Source organism: Chinchilla lanigera, unplaced genomic scaffold (assembly GCF_000276665.1).
Source record: "Chinchilla lanigera isolate Chin_1 unplaced genomic scaffold, ChiLan1.0 scaffold00071, whole genome shotgun sequence".
Classification (NCBI taxonomy): Eukaryota; Metazoa; Chordata; class Mammalia; order Rodentia; family Chinchillidae; genus Chinchilla; species Chinchilla lanigera.
Genome location: NW_004955472.1, coordinates 1,421,389 through 1,432,572, shown reverse-complemented (window position 1 = coordinate 1,432,572; position 11,184 = coordinate 1,421,389). Strand labels below are relative to the sequence as shown.

General features: G+C 46.5%; 1 protein-coding gene and 1 long non-coding RNA gene across 2 annotated transcripts; one reads left to right on the top strand and one right to left on the bottom strand.

Annotated features, from left to right (window-relative positions):
* Positions 1–1,022: 1,022 nt before the first annotated feature.
* LOC106150323 lies at positions 1,023–11,184 on the top strand. The gene is made up of 3 exons (XR_001237064.1): positions 1,023–1,212; positions 1,532–1,684; positions 10,830–11,184. It is a non-coding gene; the product is annotated as an uncharacterized LOC106150323 (long non-coding RNA).
* Positions 3,802–4,913, bottom strand: Ccl21 (chemokine (C-C motif) ligand 21). The gene is made up of 4 exons (XM_005401042.1): positions 4,743–4,913; positions 4,531–4,651; positions 4,278–4,445; positions 3,802–4,204 (listed from the first exon to the last, which is right to left on the bottom strand). The coding sequence occupies exons 1-4, from the start codon at positions 4,807–4,809 to the stop codon at positions 4,177–4,179; spliced, it is 384 nt and encodes a 127-aa protein (XP_005401099.1). The 5' UTR covers positions 4,810–4,913; the 3' UTR covers positions 3,802–4,176.

The following is an 11,184-nucleotide window of genomic DNA, read 5'->3' as shown; positions in this document are numbered from 1 at the left end:
GCAGGCCGGCGAGGACGCGAGGGCGCGCGTGGTCCCCTGACCGACCCGCGCAGGCGGAGCGCGCCCTGCGTGCCGGGCCGGGGCCCCGCCTCTCGCTTCTAAAAGATCTCGGAACAAAGAACGCGCCTTTGGTGATCGGGTCCCTCGCGGGGTCGGACTGATGAGGAAAGAACGAAGTAGTGGTTAGCCAAGAGCGTGTCCCGGGGGAAAGATCGTAAACACCTGGTTCTTAGCGGAATCCTGGGATTTGGTTTCACGTTCGCGTGACTGAGGTTGTAAAGTTATCGCTAGCGGCTCTGTCAGAGAGACCCTGGAGAGGCCGCGGCGAAGGGGCGGGCGGGGGTCGCCGGAAGCTTCAGGCTCTGCGGCAGCTCCAACGGGGAGCCAGCTGGGTCTGCGTGGGCTCGTTCATTTGCACCCGCGCGTGTGCGGGTGTGAGATCCATTTCATAGAAGAGAGCAGTGAGGTCATTTACACACAGTGTGAGTGTTTGAATAACAGGCTGCCTTACTGCTGGAAGCTAGCAATCGCTCATTTTTGAAGCAATGAAATGCTTTAGTGTTAAGGGATAATTTAAGATTCCCGGGCTCACAACACTCTCACGTTCAGAGGATGGTGATTTTGTAAATTTTGGAGGTAACTCTTCAGTTTTGCACTTCTAGAAGCAGCCATTAGTAGTTTTCCAGTTGGCTCCTGGCACACTAACATTCCGCAAAATGCGTGTTTTTAGTGTCCACAACAAGGAGATGTTGGAAACCCTTCAAATTTAAAATTTTGTTTTGTGCTCTGTACCTACTTTTACTGAAATACTTGTCCAGCTTGCCGTCTTTTGGAGCATCACCTTCGTCTCCTTTTCCGTTTGGGTCCTGTGTGTTTATGCTTCACACGCACCCAGGCCGTAACCTTACTGGAGTTTCGATAGGGGCGGGGGTGAGTGAGCGTAAAGGCATGTGTTTAACTCCTATTTGTTTTTGAGTTTTATAGTGTTGATCTTTTCCCTTATGACTTGGTTTTATGTCTTGTTTAAGAAGTTACTTTCTACATCAAGGTTATAAACACATTAATCTGTATTGTCTTCCATTACATGTATTTAAATACTAGGTCTTTACCTCATGTGATGAAGCTGTGATAATGTCAAGATGAATATATTTTTGTTAAAAGGGAAGAATCATTAAGATCTTTAAGAAGAACAGAAAGCTGGGTAACGAAAAAGTAAGCATAGCAATTATTCGGCTCTGCAGTGGACACTGTTCATGTGGTCACAATAGTGGGACCCGATCATGACCTGAATACAGAGCTCCTGGTCACTGTGTGTAGAGGGGGGAGTGACCCCAGAGAGCAGCTGTCAAGACAGCTGAGCCTTCACTCTGCGTGTGTGTGTGTGTGTGTGTGTGTGTGTGTGTGTGACAGGCTCTCACTAGCCCAGGCTCCCCTGGAACTCACAACCCTCTTGTTTCAGCCTCCTAAGTCCCGGGATTGCAGGCGTGGGCCACCACTCCCAGCTTCCCAGCTAAATCTTCCCTTTTTATAGTAGGAAATCAGCCAGTAACATTTAAAGGAAAGCACATGTGTGCCCTGGATGTGTGGCACTTGCCCCTGGAGGAAATGATTCAGGAGTTAAATGCGAGAGGACATGATGCTCAGAAGAAGATTCTGCTGCTTTCTGAAGTTTAGAGCCTCGAGTGTGAGTATTTGGTTTTTGCATTATGTCCAGAAAGAAAGAACAAGGAAACATTGTCAAAGATGGAGGCAGACAAGGAACGAGACCGCCATTCTTTGGCTAAATAAATAACACGTCGCAAGCCTACTCAGAGCAAGGCTCCAGGCACACGCCAGGCATGCAAGTGTGGTGGGACAATTCAGTGAAGTGTGAGGTTTGGTTGTTTTGTCTGTTTTTCCTCTCCTGTTAGAGCAGGCAAAGGTTTTGGCAGGGCTGTGAGGACAAGCACCCAGATATCAAAGGTTCTTCTGCCTTTTTTTTTTTTGGTACCGGGAATCAAACTCAAGACCTTGTGCTTGCCAGACAGGTGCCTCTGAGCTACATCCCTGGCCCTTCTTCTGCCCTTTGTAAAAGTTGAAGTAAACCTGGGATGAGATTATGCCCTGAAGGTGCGGGGAAGAGGGAGAGAACTCTTCAAGATTGCAAAGGGTGTTGGTGCCCAGCCGGGGCAGTCATTGGGCTGTAATGCCCAGCTGTGATGGAGCGAGTGGGTGGCTTTGACGGTGTGGTGGAGAGGTCAGTCCAAGCCTGGAAGTACTCAAATCTGAATTCCCAAGACTCCAGTTCGTCACAGGTCCAAAGAGACACCCCCACAGAGCCCACAGGGTCAGGGTGCGCCCTGGTGATGTCCAGTGGTGGCATCCCCTGGTTCTCAGTGTCTCCATGGCCTTTACACGGCCTTCGGCAGATGGGGTTCTCTGAGAGTGCCCACTGTTGAAATTTTCACCAGTGCTGCAGTGCAGGGGCTTGGGGTAGCGATTAAGTTCATTTAAAGAACATTCTAAAATTCTGTATTTATGCCGGGTGTGGTGGTGCACTCCTGTAACCCCAGCACTTGGGAGGCTGAGGCAGGGGATCACCACACGTTCGAGGCCAGCGAGGGCTGCACTGTGAGTTGGAGGCCAGCCTTGCAGTACACAGTGAGACCCTGTCTCAACCCCTGCCCACACGCTGTATTTCTCGCAGATCTGAGTTTGCAGGCTGAGAGCACGGCTGGTGCACCGGGATAGGAGGGGAGGCGCCCCCTCCTCACAGGTTCCGAGAGGAGTGAGGGCAGACACTAGTGCTCTGACTGGAGTGGTGGACGCGCGGCTCTGTCAGGCCTCAGGACGGGGCAGCCGCCCGGCTCCTTAGGCCCTCCCGGCTCTGAGCCCACTCTTCCCTTCATTGCCTGGCCCCACCCAGCGGCGTTGCCTCTCCCTGCTCGGGGCAGAGGGGAGTGAAGGAGGCTCTCTGTGCTGAGGGAGAGGAGGGGAGAGGAGCCCCACGAGACTGAGCTGTGTCTGAATCCTGGCCTCCAAGGCTTGCCCCTGGGGACTTGTGCCTCAGCTCCCAGAGGTTATAGGGGTGCGAGTGCCTGGGCTCCCCGCCAGGGGAGGAAGGAGGAAGAAGGGGAGGGGAGGAGGCTTTCCCAAGCGGGGCTACCCGCCCCAGATAGGAAGAGCGAGTGATCCAAGGCCAGTTGGGCCCTGGGAGGCGAGGGCAGTGCCCCGTGAACAGGGCAGGCAAAGTCCGCTCGTGTTTTCTCAGGGGATGAGTGCTCCCGGGCCCCCCGGTGGGAACCGTGCCCCGGCAGGTCTCAGGAGAGCGTGTGTTTGCCTGTGATACCAGTGAGTCTAGGCCGGCGGTCACCCCCGGGGACCCTTGGGGACTGGGAAGTTATCATTTGGCAGGTCCCCCAGGGAGGCAGACTCTGGTTAGACTGGAAAAGACGCAGAGATCCCTGACGGAGTGAAAGAGCCCTGAACAGGGTCAGGGAAGGGGTCTCTGCAGGGTTCCAGAGACCGGAAGGCCCGAAAAGCCATAGTGTGTGTGTGTGTGTGTGTGTGTGTGTGTGTGTGTGTGTACGCGCATGAGTGTCCTTTCTAGGCCCACTGGGAAAGTTTCCTTAGAGACCACGGCCCACCCTACCCACCGACCTCCCTGCCACCTTCCAGAGATCTAGGCCCCCGGGAGGGAAGGACACCGTTGGGGTAGATGGTCTCATAGAATTTGCCACCGGGAGTTCTTCGCTGGGACCCAGTGTGTGCAACCCCTGCAGTGACGCTGGCTTCCCTGTGGACACGAACCAGCACCAGGTATTTGGGTAGAAGTCTGGAACAGCTCTTTATTCGGCTAGATACAGCTCACATTTATACGGAAGAGAGGCTGCAGTGGGGAACAGCATCAGGTCTAGGGCCCTGGGTGACCCACCAGAGGGGACAGTCCCGCTGTCTCCTCTCCCGCGCCCCGGGGGACTCTCTTTCCTCTGCCTCTCTGGGCCTGGCTCTGTGTGGGCAGCTCAGCCATGCAAGGGAGGGAAGGGAGTGCAGGAGGGAGGTGGCAGCAGGAGAGGGGTGTGACAAGGCCAGCATGGGGTGGCTTCTTGGGCCCGACTGCTTCCTGTCTTCTGACCTTCTCGCCCCTTGAGCTGGGCGCCGAGCTCTGGGGAGGCCGGGCTGCGGGCCGTCAGTGGGCTACGGCCCTGGTGGTGCTTTCTCAGTCCTGAAAGCAGAGCCGGTGTGAGGGGCTGACCGAGGTTCCCCTCCACCCCGCCCCGCTCCTTCAGCGTCCTCACTTCTTGCAGCCCTTGGAGCCCTTTCCCTTCCTTCCAGACTTGGGGTTCCCTCTGTCCTTCCTACAGCCCTGGGCTGGCGGGCTGTCCAGACGCTTCATCAGCTGCTGCACCCAGGCCTCCTTGGGGTCTGCACATAGCTCTGGCTGAGAGCGCTTCCTGGGCAGGAACCTGGGGGGGGGTAGTAAGACTTCTTGGCTGTGCCCGCCGTCCCCCTCAGCCACCAGCCTGTTCCCACCCTCTCGTGCCCACTCACAGGACAGCTGGGATGGGGCAGCCTAAGCTGGGCTCTTGCTTCCGGTAGCCGCGGATAACCTTGTGGGGAATCTTCCTCTGGCTGTACTTGAGGCAGCAGTCCTGGGCACCGCCGTCGCTGCCTGCAGGGTGAGGTTGTGGGGAGCCGGGGCTGCTGGTGTGCCCTTACCCAGGTCTCTCCAGCCGGCGCTGAGGCTCCTTCCTCCCCCCTACCTTGTATCTGGGCGATGCAGAGGGCCAGCACCAGGACGAGGAGCCTCAGAGCCAGCGTCTGAGCCATGGGTGTGGCTGAGGCTGGGGTTGGGGTTGGGGCGGTGGCTGAGGCCGGGCTGTGCTGAAATGGACGGTCACAGGTGGGGGTCTGTGTGTGGGCCAGGCCGGCTGAAGCCTATTTATGTAGTCGGACACTTTCACTTCCCTCCCGCCTCCCTTCCTTCCCGAGAGCGGGAGTGGGCCTGTCCTGGCACCCAGCCGCACCAGAACTGGAACATGACACCATCAATCCCCAGCCGCCTGATCTAGCTCCTCAGTACCAGTTGACCACGATTCCTTCCTCTGTCTTCAGCCGCTGCCGTGGTTCAAGCCTTGGTCTTTGTCTGCAGGAGCACTGTGCTCGCTTCCTCACTCTGCTCCAGGCTCTGTGCACCCCTCTCCTTCCAGGAAGTCTGACTTTTTGCTGTTGTTTTGGAGACAGGGTCTCACTATGCAGTTCAAACTGGCCTTGAACTCACTGTTAGCCCAGGCTGGCCTCAGACTTGCAATGATCCTCCTGCCTCAGCCTCCTGAGTGCTCGGATACAGGCATGCACGGCCATGCTGGGAAAGAAATCTGATTATTGAATTGCAAGAGTTCTTTATGTATCCTCATAAAAGACCTTTCTCAGTTATATGATTTATAAGTATTCCCTCCCATTTGTAGTTATCTTTTCAGCCTGTTGGTAGTGTCTTTTGATGCACAAAATTTTAAAATTTTGAGGTCCAATATACTCGTGCCCCCCCCCAGCCCATTAAAGCATTGCCGAATCCAGGGCCACAAAAGTTTCCCCTACTTCTTTTCTTTTTTTTGCCTTTTTAAGACAGGGTCTCACTATGCAGTTCAGGCTGGCCTCAAACTCACAGCGATTCTCCTGTCTCAGCCTCCCAAGTGCTGGGATTACAGGCGTGTGCCACCATGCCTGCCCCCCCCCCATGTTTTATTTTAAGGGTGGTGTAGCTTTAGCTCTTACGTTTGGGCCTTTAATGTGTACTGAGGTAGGGCTCAGCTTCAGTGTGAAGACAGCTGGTTTCCCAGCACCGTGTGTGGAAAGGACGAGCTCCTCCCTTGTTAATGGCTTTGGTGCCGTGGCTGAAAGTAGCTGGCCATCTGTGTGAGGGTTTATCCTGGGCTCTCGGTTCTGTTGCCCTGGCCTCTTCTTCTGTTGTTATGTCAGTGCTAGACTTTTGATCACTAGTTTTAGTAAGCGTTGTTCTTCTTTTTAAAGATTATTTTGGCTACTTGTGGTCCCTTGAATTTTCATTTGAATTTTAGGGTGGGTCTTACTGTTTCTGGAAAAAAAGTTCTATGGGATTTAGATAGACATTGACTGAATTTATGGATCGCTTTGGATAGTATTACCATCCCAATATTAAGTTTTCCAATCCACGAGGAAAGGACATCTTTCCATTTATTTTGATCTTCTTTAATTTCTTCTGGCAATGTTTTGTACTTCTCAGTGTACATATCTGATACCCACTTGGTTAAATTTATTCCTAAGTATTCTTTTTGGTGCTATCAAAATGGAATTGTTTTCTTAATTTCCTTTTAGGATTGTTCATTGCTAGTATATAAGTATCCAGATGATTTTTGTGTGTTGGTTTGTATGCTGAAACTTTCCAGAATTCATTTATTAGTTTTTTTTTGTTTTTTTTTCTTTTTTCTTTTTTTGAGACAGGATCTGGATATATAGTTCAGGTTGGCCTTGAATTCACTATGTAGTCGAGGCTGGCCTTGAACTTGCAGTGATCCTTTTGCCTCAGCCTCCTGAGAGCTGGGATTACAGGTGTGTGCTGTTATATCCAGTTTTGTTGTATTAATTTGTGTGTGTGTGTATGTGTCTTTGTGTGTGCATGTGTGTGATTTGTTTAGTGTTTTCTGCATAGATCATGTCATCTATGAATAGAGACAAATTTTCAGTTTGGATGCCTCTAGTTTCTTTTCTTGCCTAATTTCTCTGGTGAGAAATTCAGTGTTACACTGAACAGAAGTGGTAGAAGTGGACGTCGTTGTCCTGATCCTGATCTTAAGGGGAATCCTTTTAGTCTTCCCCACTCTGAAGTTAGCCATGGGTGTTTCTTCTATGGCCTCTATCATATAGAAGAAGTTCCCTTCTGTTCCTGACTTAAGTCATGAAAGGGTGTCGAGTTTTCTCACATGCTTTTTCTGTATCAAGTGACGTGACCATACATTTTCCCCTTTATTCTGTTAATGCATGAATTAGATTAATATTTGTATACTGAACCATTTTTACATTTTGGGGATAAACCCTGCTTGGTCATGATGGATAATTATTTTGATGTGCTGCTGACTTTGGCTGTCTAATGTCTTCAGTCTCTTTACTTGTTAATGATGTATTCAAATTTTCTGTTCTTTAGTCAGTTTTGATACTTTGTGTGTTTTGGAATTTGTCCATCTCATCTAGGCTATTTAGTTTATCTTGATACAGTTGTTTATAGTGTTCTTTTTAAATTCTTTTTATTTTTGTCAAGTTGATAATGATGTTGCCACTTTCATCTCTGATTTTTGGGTCTTTTCTTAGTTTAATTTGTCAATCTAACTATAGGTTGGTCAATTTTGTTGATATTTTCAATGATTCAACTTTGACCTTATTGATTTTTCTTTCCTTTTTTTATTCTTTATTGTATTTACCTCTGCTTTAATCTGTACTATTTCCTTCTTTCTGCTATCTTTGGGTATAGTTTGCTCTACTTCTAATTCTTTAAAATGTGCAATTAGATTTGAGATCTTTGCTCTTTGATACAGGCACTTAGGATGGTAAATTTCCTTCCATGCTCTTTTCCCTGTACCGTATAACTAGGTACATTACATTTTTGTTCTCATTTGTCTCAAGTTCTTTTCTTTTCTTTTTCTTTTTTCGACACAGGGTCTTACTATGTAGTACAGGTTGGCTTTGAAGTCACTATCTAGCCCAGATTGGCCTTGAGATTGCAGTGATCTTCTTGCTTGAGCTTCCCAAGTGCTAGGATTATAGATATGTGCCACCATGCCTGCCTCAAATTATTTTCTAACTTCCCTTGTGATGTCTTCTTTGACTCTTTGGCTGTTTAAAAACAAGTTGTTTATTTTCCATATATTCATGAATTTTCTAGTTTTGTCTGTACTGAATTTGGGTTTTGTTCTTTTGGGACTGGGAAAGATACTTTGTATGATTTTAGTCTTAAAATTTATTAAGACTTGTCTTGTTGCCTTAACACTTGGCCTCTTTGGAGAATGTTCCACGTGCACTCGAGAAGAACACGTGTTCTGCTATTCTTGGCAAAATCTTCTGTGTTTGTTAGGTACAATTAGTGTGTAGTGTTTATCAAGTTCTCCATTTCCTTATTTATCTTTATCTGATTGTTTTTATTCTTTATTTCTTCTGAAATGGGGTGTCAAAGTCTCCAACTGTTATTGAAGAACTGTCAATTTCTCCTTTCAGTCCTATCAGTTTTTGCTTTATATGCTTTGGGGTTCTTTAACTATGTATTTATTACTGTTCTATCATCTTGCTGCATTATACTTTTCATAAACATCTAATATTCTTTGTCTCATGTAACATTTTTGGAAAATATTTGTGTGTGGGCCGTACTGGAACTCAAACCAAGGCCTTGTACATCCTGGCTGAGTGCTCTAGTACTGAGCTGCATCCCCAGACCTACAAGAAAAATAGAGAGAAAAATAAAGCCCACTCAGCCCTCTTTCAATTACTATTTGCATGGGGTATTTTTGCTATCTTTTTATTTTCAAGTTCTTTGTGTTTTTTAATCTAAAGTATTTTCTAGATCACACACAGATGATCATATATTGCCAGTATCTGCTTTTTAAATAAATAATTTGCTTTACAGTACTTATTTGTAAGGGAATAATTATTTCTGTCACTTAGGTGTTTGTTTTTTGTACATTTTCTTTTTTGTTGTTCTTCGATTCTTCCAGTATGTCTTTTTTGTATTTAGCTCATTGTTTTTGGTAGTATACCATTGTGATTCCCTTTTGCTTTCCTTTTTATGCATTTTATAGTTATTTTCTTTGTGATTACCTTGGTGATTACAATTAATATCTTAAACTTATAACAGCCTAATTTAGAGTTATTTATTTATTTATTTATTTATTTAGACAGGGTCTCACTGCATAGTTCAGGCTAGTCTTGAGTTCACTATATAGCTCAGGCTGGCCTTGAACTTGTAATTTTCCTGCCTCAGCCTCCCTAATGCTGGGATCACAGGTGTGTGCCATCACACCTGACTAATTTAGTTTGAATAATACCAATTTAGTTTGTGTAGTATATAAACACTGTCCCTGTACACCTTAGTCCCTTCTGCATATTGTTGTCACAGATTATATTTTTATGCATTGTGTACTCACTAACGTTTGCATTTGCTTTTTCAGTTATATAGGGGAAAAAAAGAGGAGCTACAAACCAAAAACACAAAAATACTGCTTTTTACATTTACTCTGTATTCCTTTAACTAGAGATCTTTTTTTTTTTTTTTTTTTACAAGATATTGGCATTTAATTGTCTTTTTTTACTTACTGAAACTGGACAGGAGAGGCAGTGGAAACTACTTACTTGGAAACTACTTACTGTACCAACAGTATTAGTACAAACCTTTCTTTTCAGTGAACTAGAGATCTTTATCTCTTTGTATGGCTGAGAATTACCACGTATTATCCTTTTGTTTCAGTGTGAAAAACTTTTCAGCATTTTTTTGTAGGCAAGTCTACTGGTAATAAGTCATCAAAATTTTTTTTGTATATAGCAATGTCTTATTTCTCTTTAATTCTTTTTCTTTTCTCATTTTCTTTCTCTTTAATTCTTGATGGATGGTTTTGCTGGAAATAGGACGTTTGACAATATTTTTGTTTTCCCCTTGAAGGACTTTCAACGCATCGTCCCTTCGGCCTTCATGGTTTCTGAAATCAGCTGTTAATCTCACCAAAAATCCCTTGTAGATAATGAGTTCCTTCTTCCTTGTTTTCATATTTCTTTTTTGTCTTGGGATTTTGATAGTTTGGCTATGTCTGTGAGAAGTTCCGAGATTCTCTGCGTGGAGTTCTGGAGCTTCCTGGGAACGAACATCCATCAGATGTGGGAGACTGTCAGATGTTCTGTCTTCACAAACTTTTCTGCCCTTCCTCCTCCTCTTCTGGTCTTGAGCTGAGGTCCACCTGGTGGCGTCCCCAAGGCTCTGCTGATTTTTCCGCATCTTTTCTCTCTACTTTTCGGGCCTGGCCCTTGCGATTGTCTCATCTCCAGGCCCACCAACCCCTTCTGCCAGCTCAGATCCGCCGCTGGATGCTCCTGGTGAAAATTTCACTTCCGTTAATGATTTTCAGCTCCAAAACTTCCGTTTGGGTTCTTCTAATGATTTCTATCTCTTTACTGATAGTCTCAGTTTTCATACACTATTTCTCAGATTTCCCTCACCCAAGATTTTCCTGTTTCCAGGATTTCCTCTAGTTATTTGCCCAACATTTCTTTTAGCTATTTGAGCACATTTAAGAAAGCTAATTTAAAGCCTTCAGTTATTATGCCTAATGTCTGGGGTTCATGGGGCTGGTTCCTGCAAAAAACTTCCTGTGAATGGGCTATACTGCACCTTCCTGCTTCTTTGTGTGTTTTGTGATTTTTCGTTGACTACTAGATATTCTGAGTATTGTAATGTAGGATCTTTGGAAACTCAATCACCTGCTCTTTAAGAGGTTGCTGATTCTGTCTTTCCTAGAAAGTAGACCAGCTCTTATATTAATTGTTGCTCCAAAAGACTCAAGAGGGCTTACTTTCAAGGGATGTCTTATTTTTTCATGTACAACAATCTACATTTATTCAAATGTAGTCATGTCATCTTTTTCTGTGTTGTTTTTTTTTTTTTTTTTTTTTCCTGGTACCGGGAATCAAACTCATGACCTTGCGCTTGCCAGGCAGGTGCGTGCCGCTGAGCTAAATCCCCAGTCCCCCATGTCATCTTTTTCTGGAGCATTGTTATAACTCTCCAAACTCCAAATTCCAGCCCAAATTTCTCTTCTTTTCTTTCTTTCTTTTTTCAGCCTGAATTTCTTGCAGCTCCATTTTCTGGAGAACCGTTGGCCGCGGCCTCTCCTGTCCAGCGGTAGATCTCCCCTTGTCCACGCAGCCTGCTCATCGGGCACCGGCAACGCAGCTGTCAGCGATTCCACCCCAGGCTGAAGAACTTGCAGGCTGGGCTTCACAGAGTTTCCACTAAATCAAATGTTCATTGGCGACTTTCGAGACCAAAGTAGCAACAAAAATGATGAAAGTTAAGGGTGATGGTCCACACAAAAGCGATGAAAAATTGTGGGCACCAAAATTCAGAAAAGGATTGTTTATGCCACACAAATGCATATGTCTGGTACAACACACAATGCATTGAATTGCGAAGTC

Excerpts from the sequence above, each read along its gene's own strand:
- Ccl21 (XM_005401042.1), bottom strand. The coding sequence starts at position 4,809 with ATGGCTCAGACGCTGGCTCTGAGGCTCCTCGTCCTGGTGCTGGCCCTC. Across the intron at positions 4,652-4,742 it reads CTGCATCGCCCAGATACAAG|GCAGCGACGGCGGTGCCCAG; the intron begins GTAGGGGGGAGG and ends CTCACCCTGCAG. Across the intron at positions 4,446-4,530 it reads TGCCCCATCCCAGCTGTCCT|GTTCCTGCCCAGGAAGCGCT; the intron begins GTGAGTGGGCAC and ends ACCCCCCCCCAG.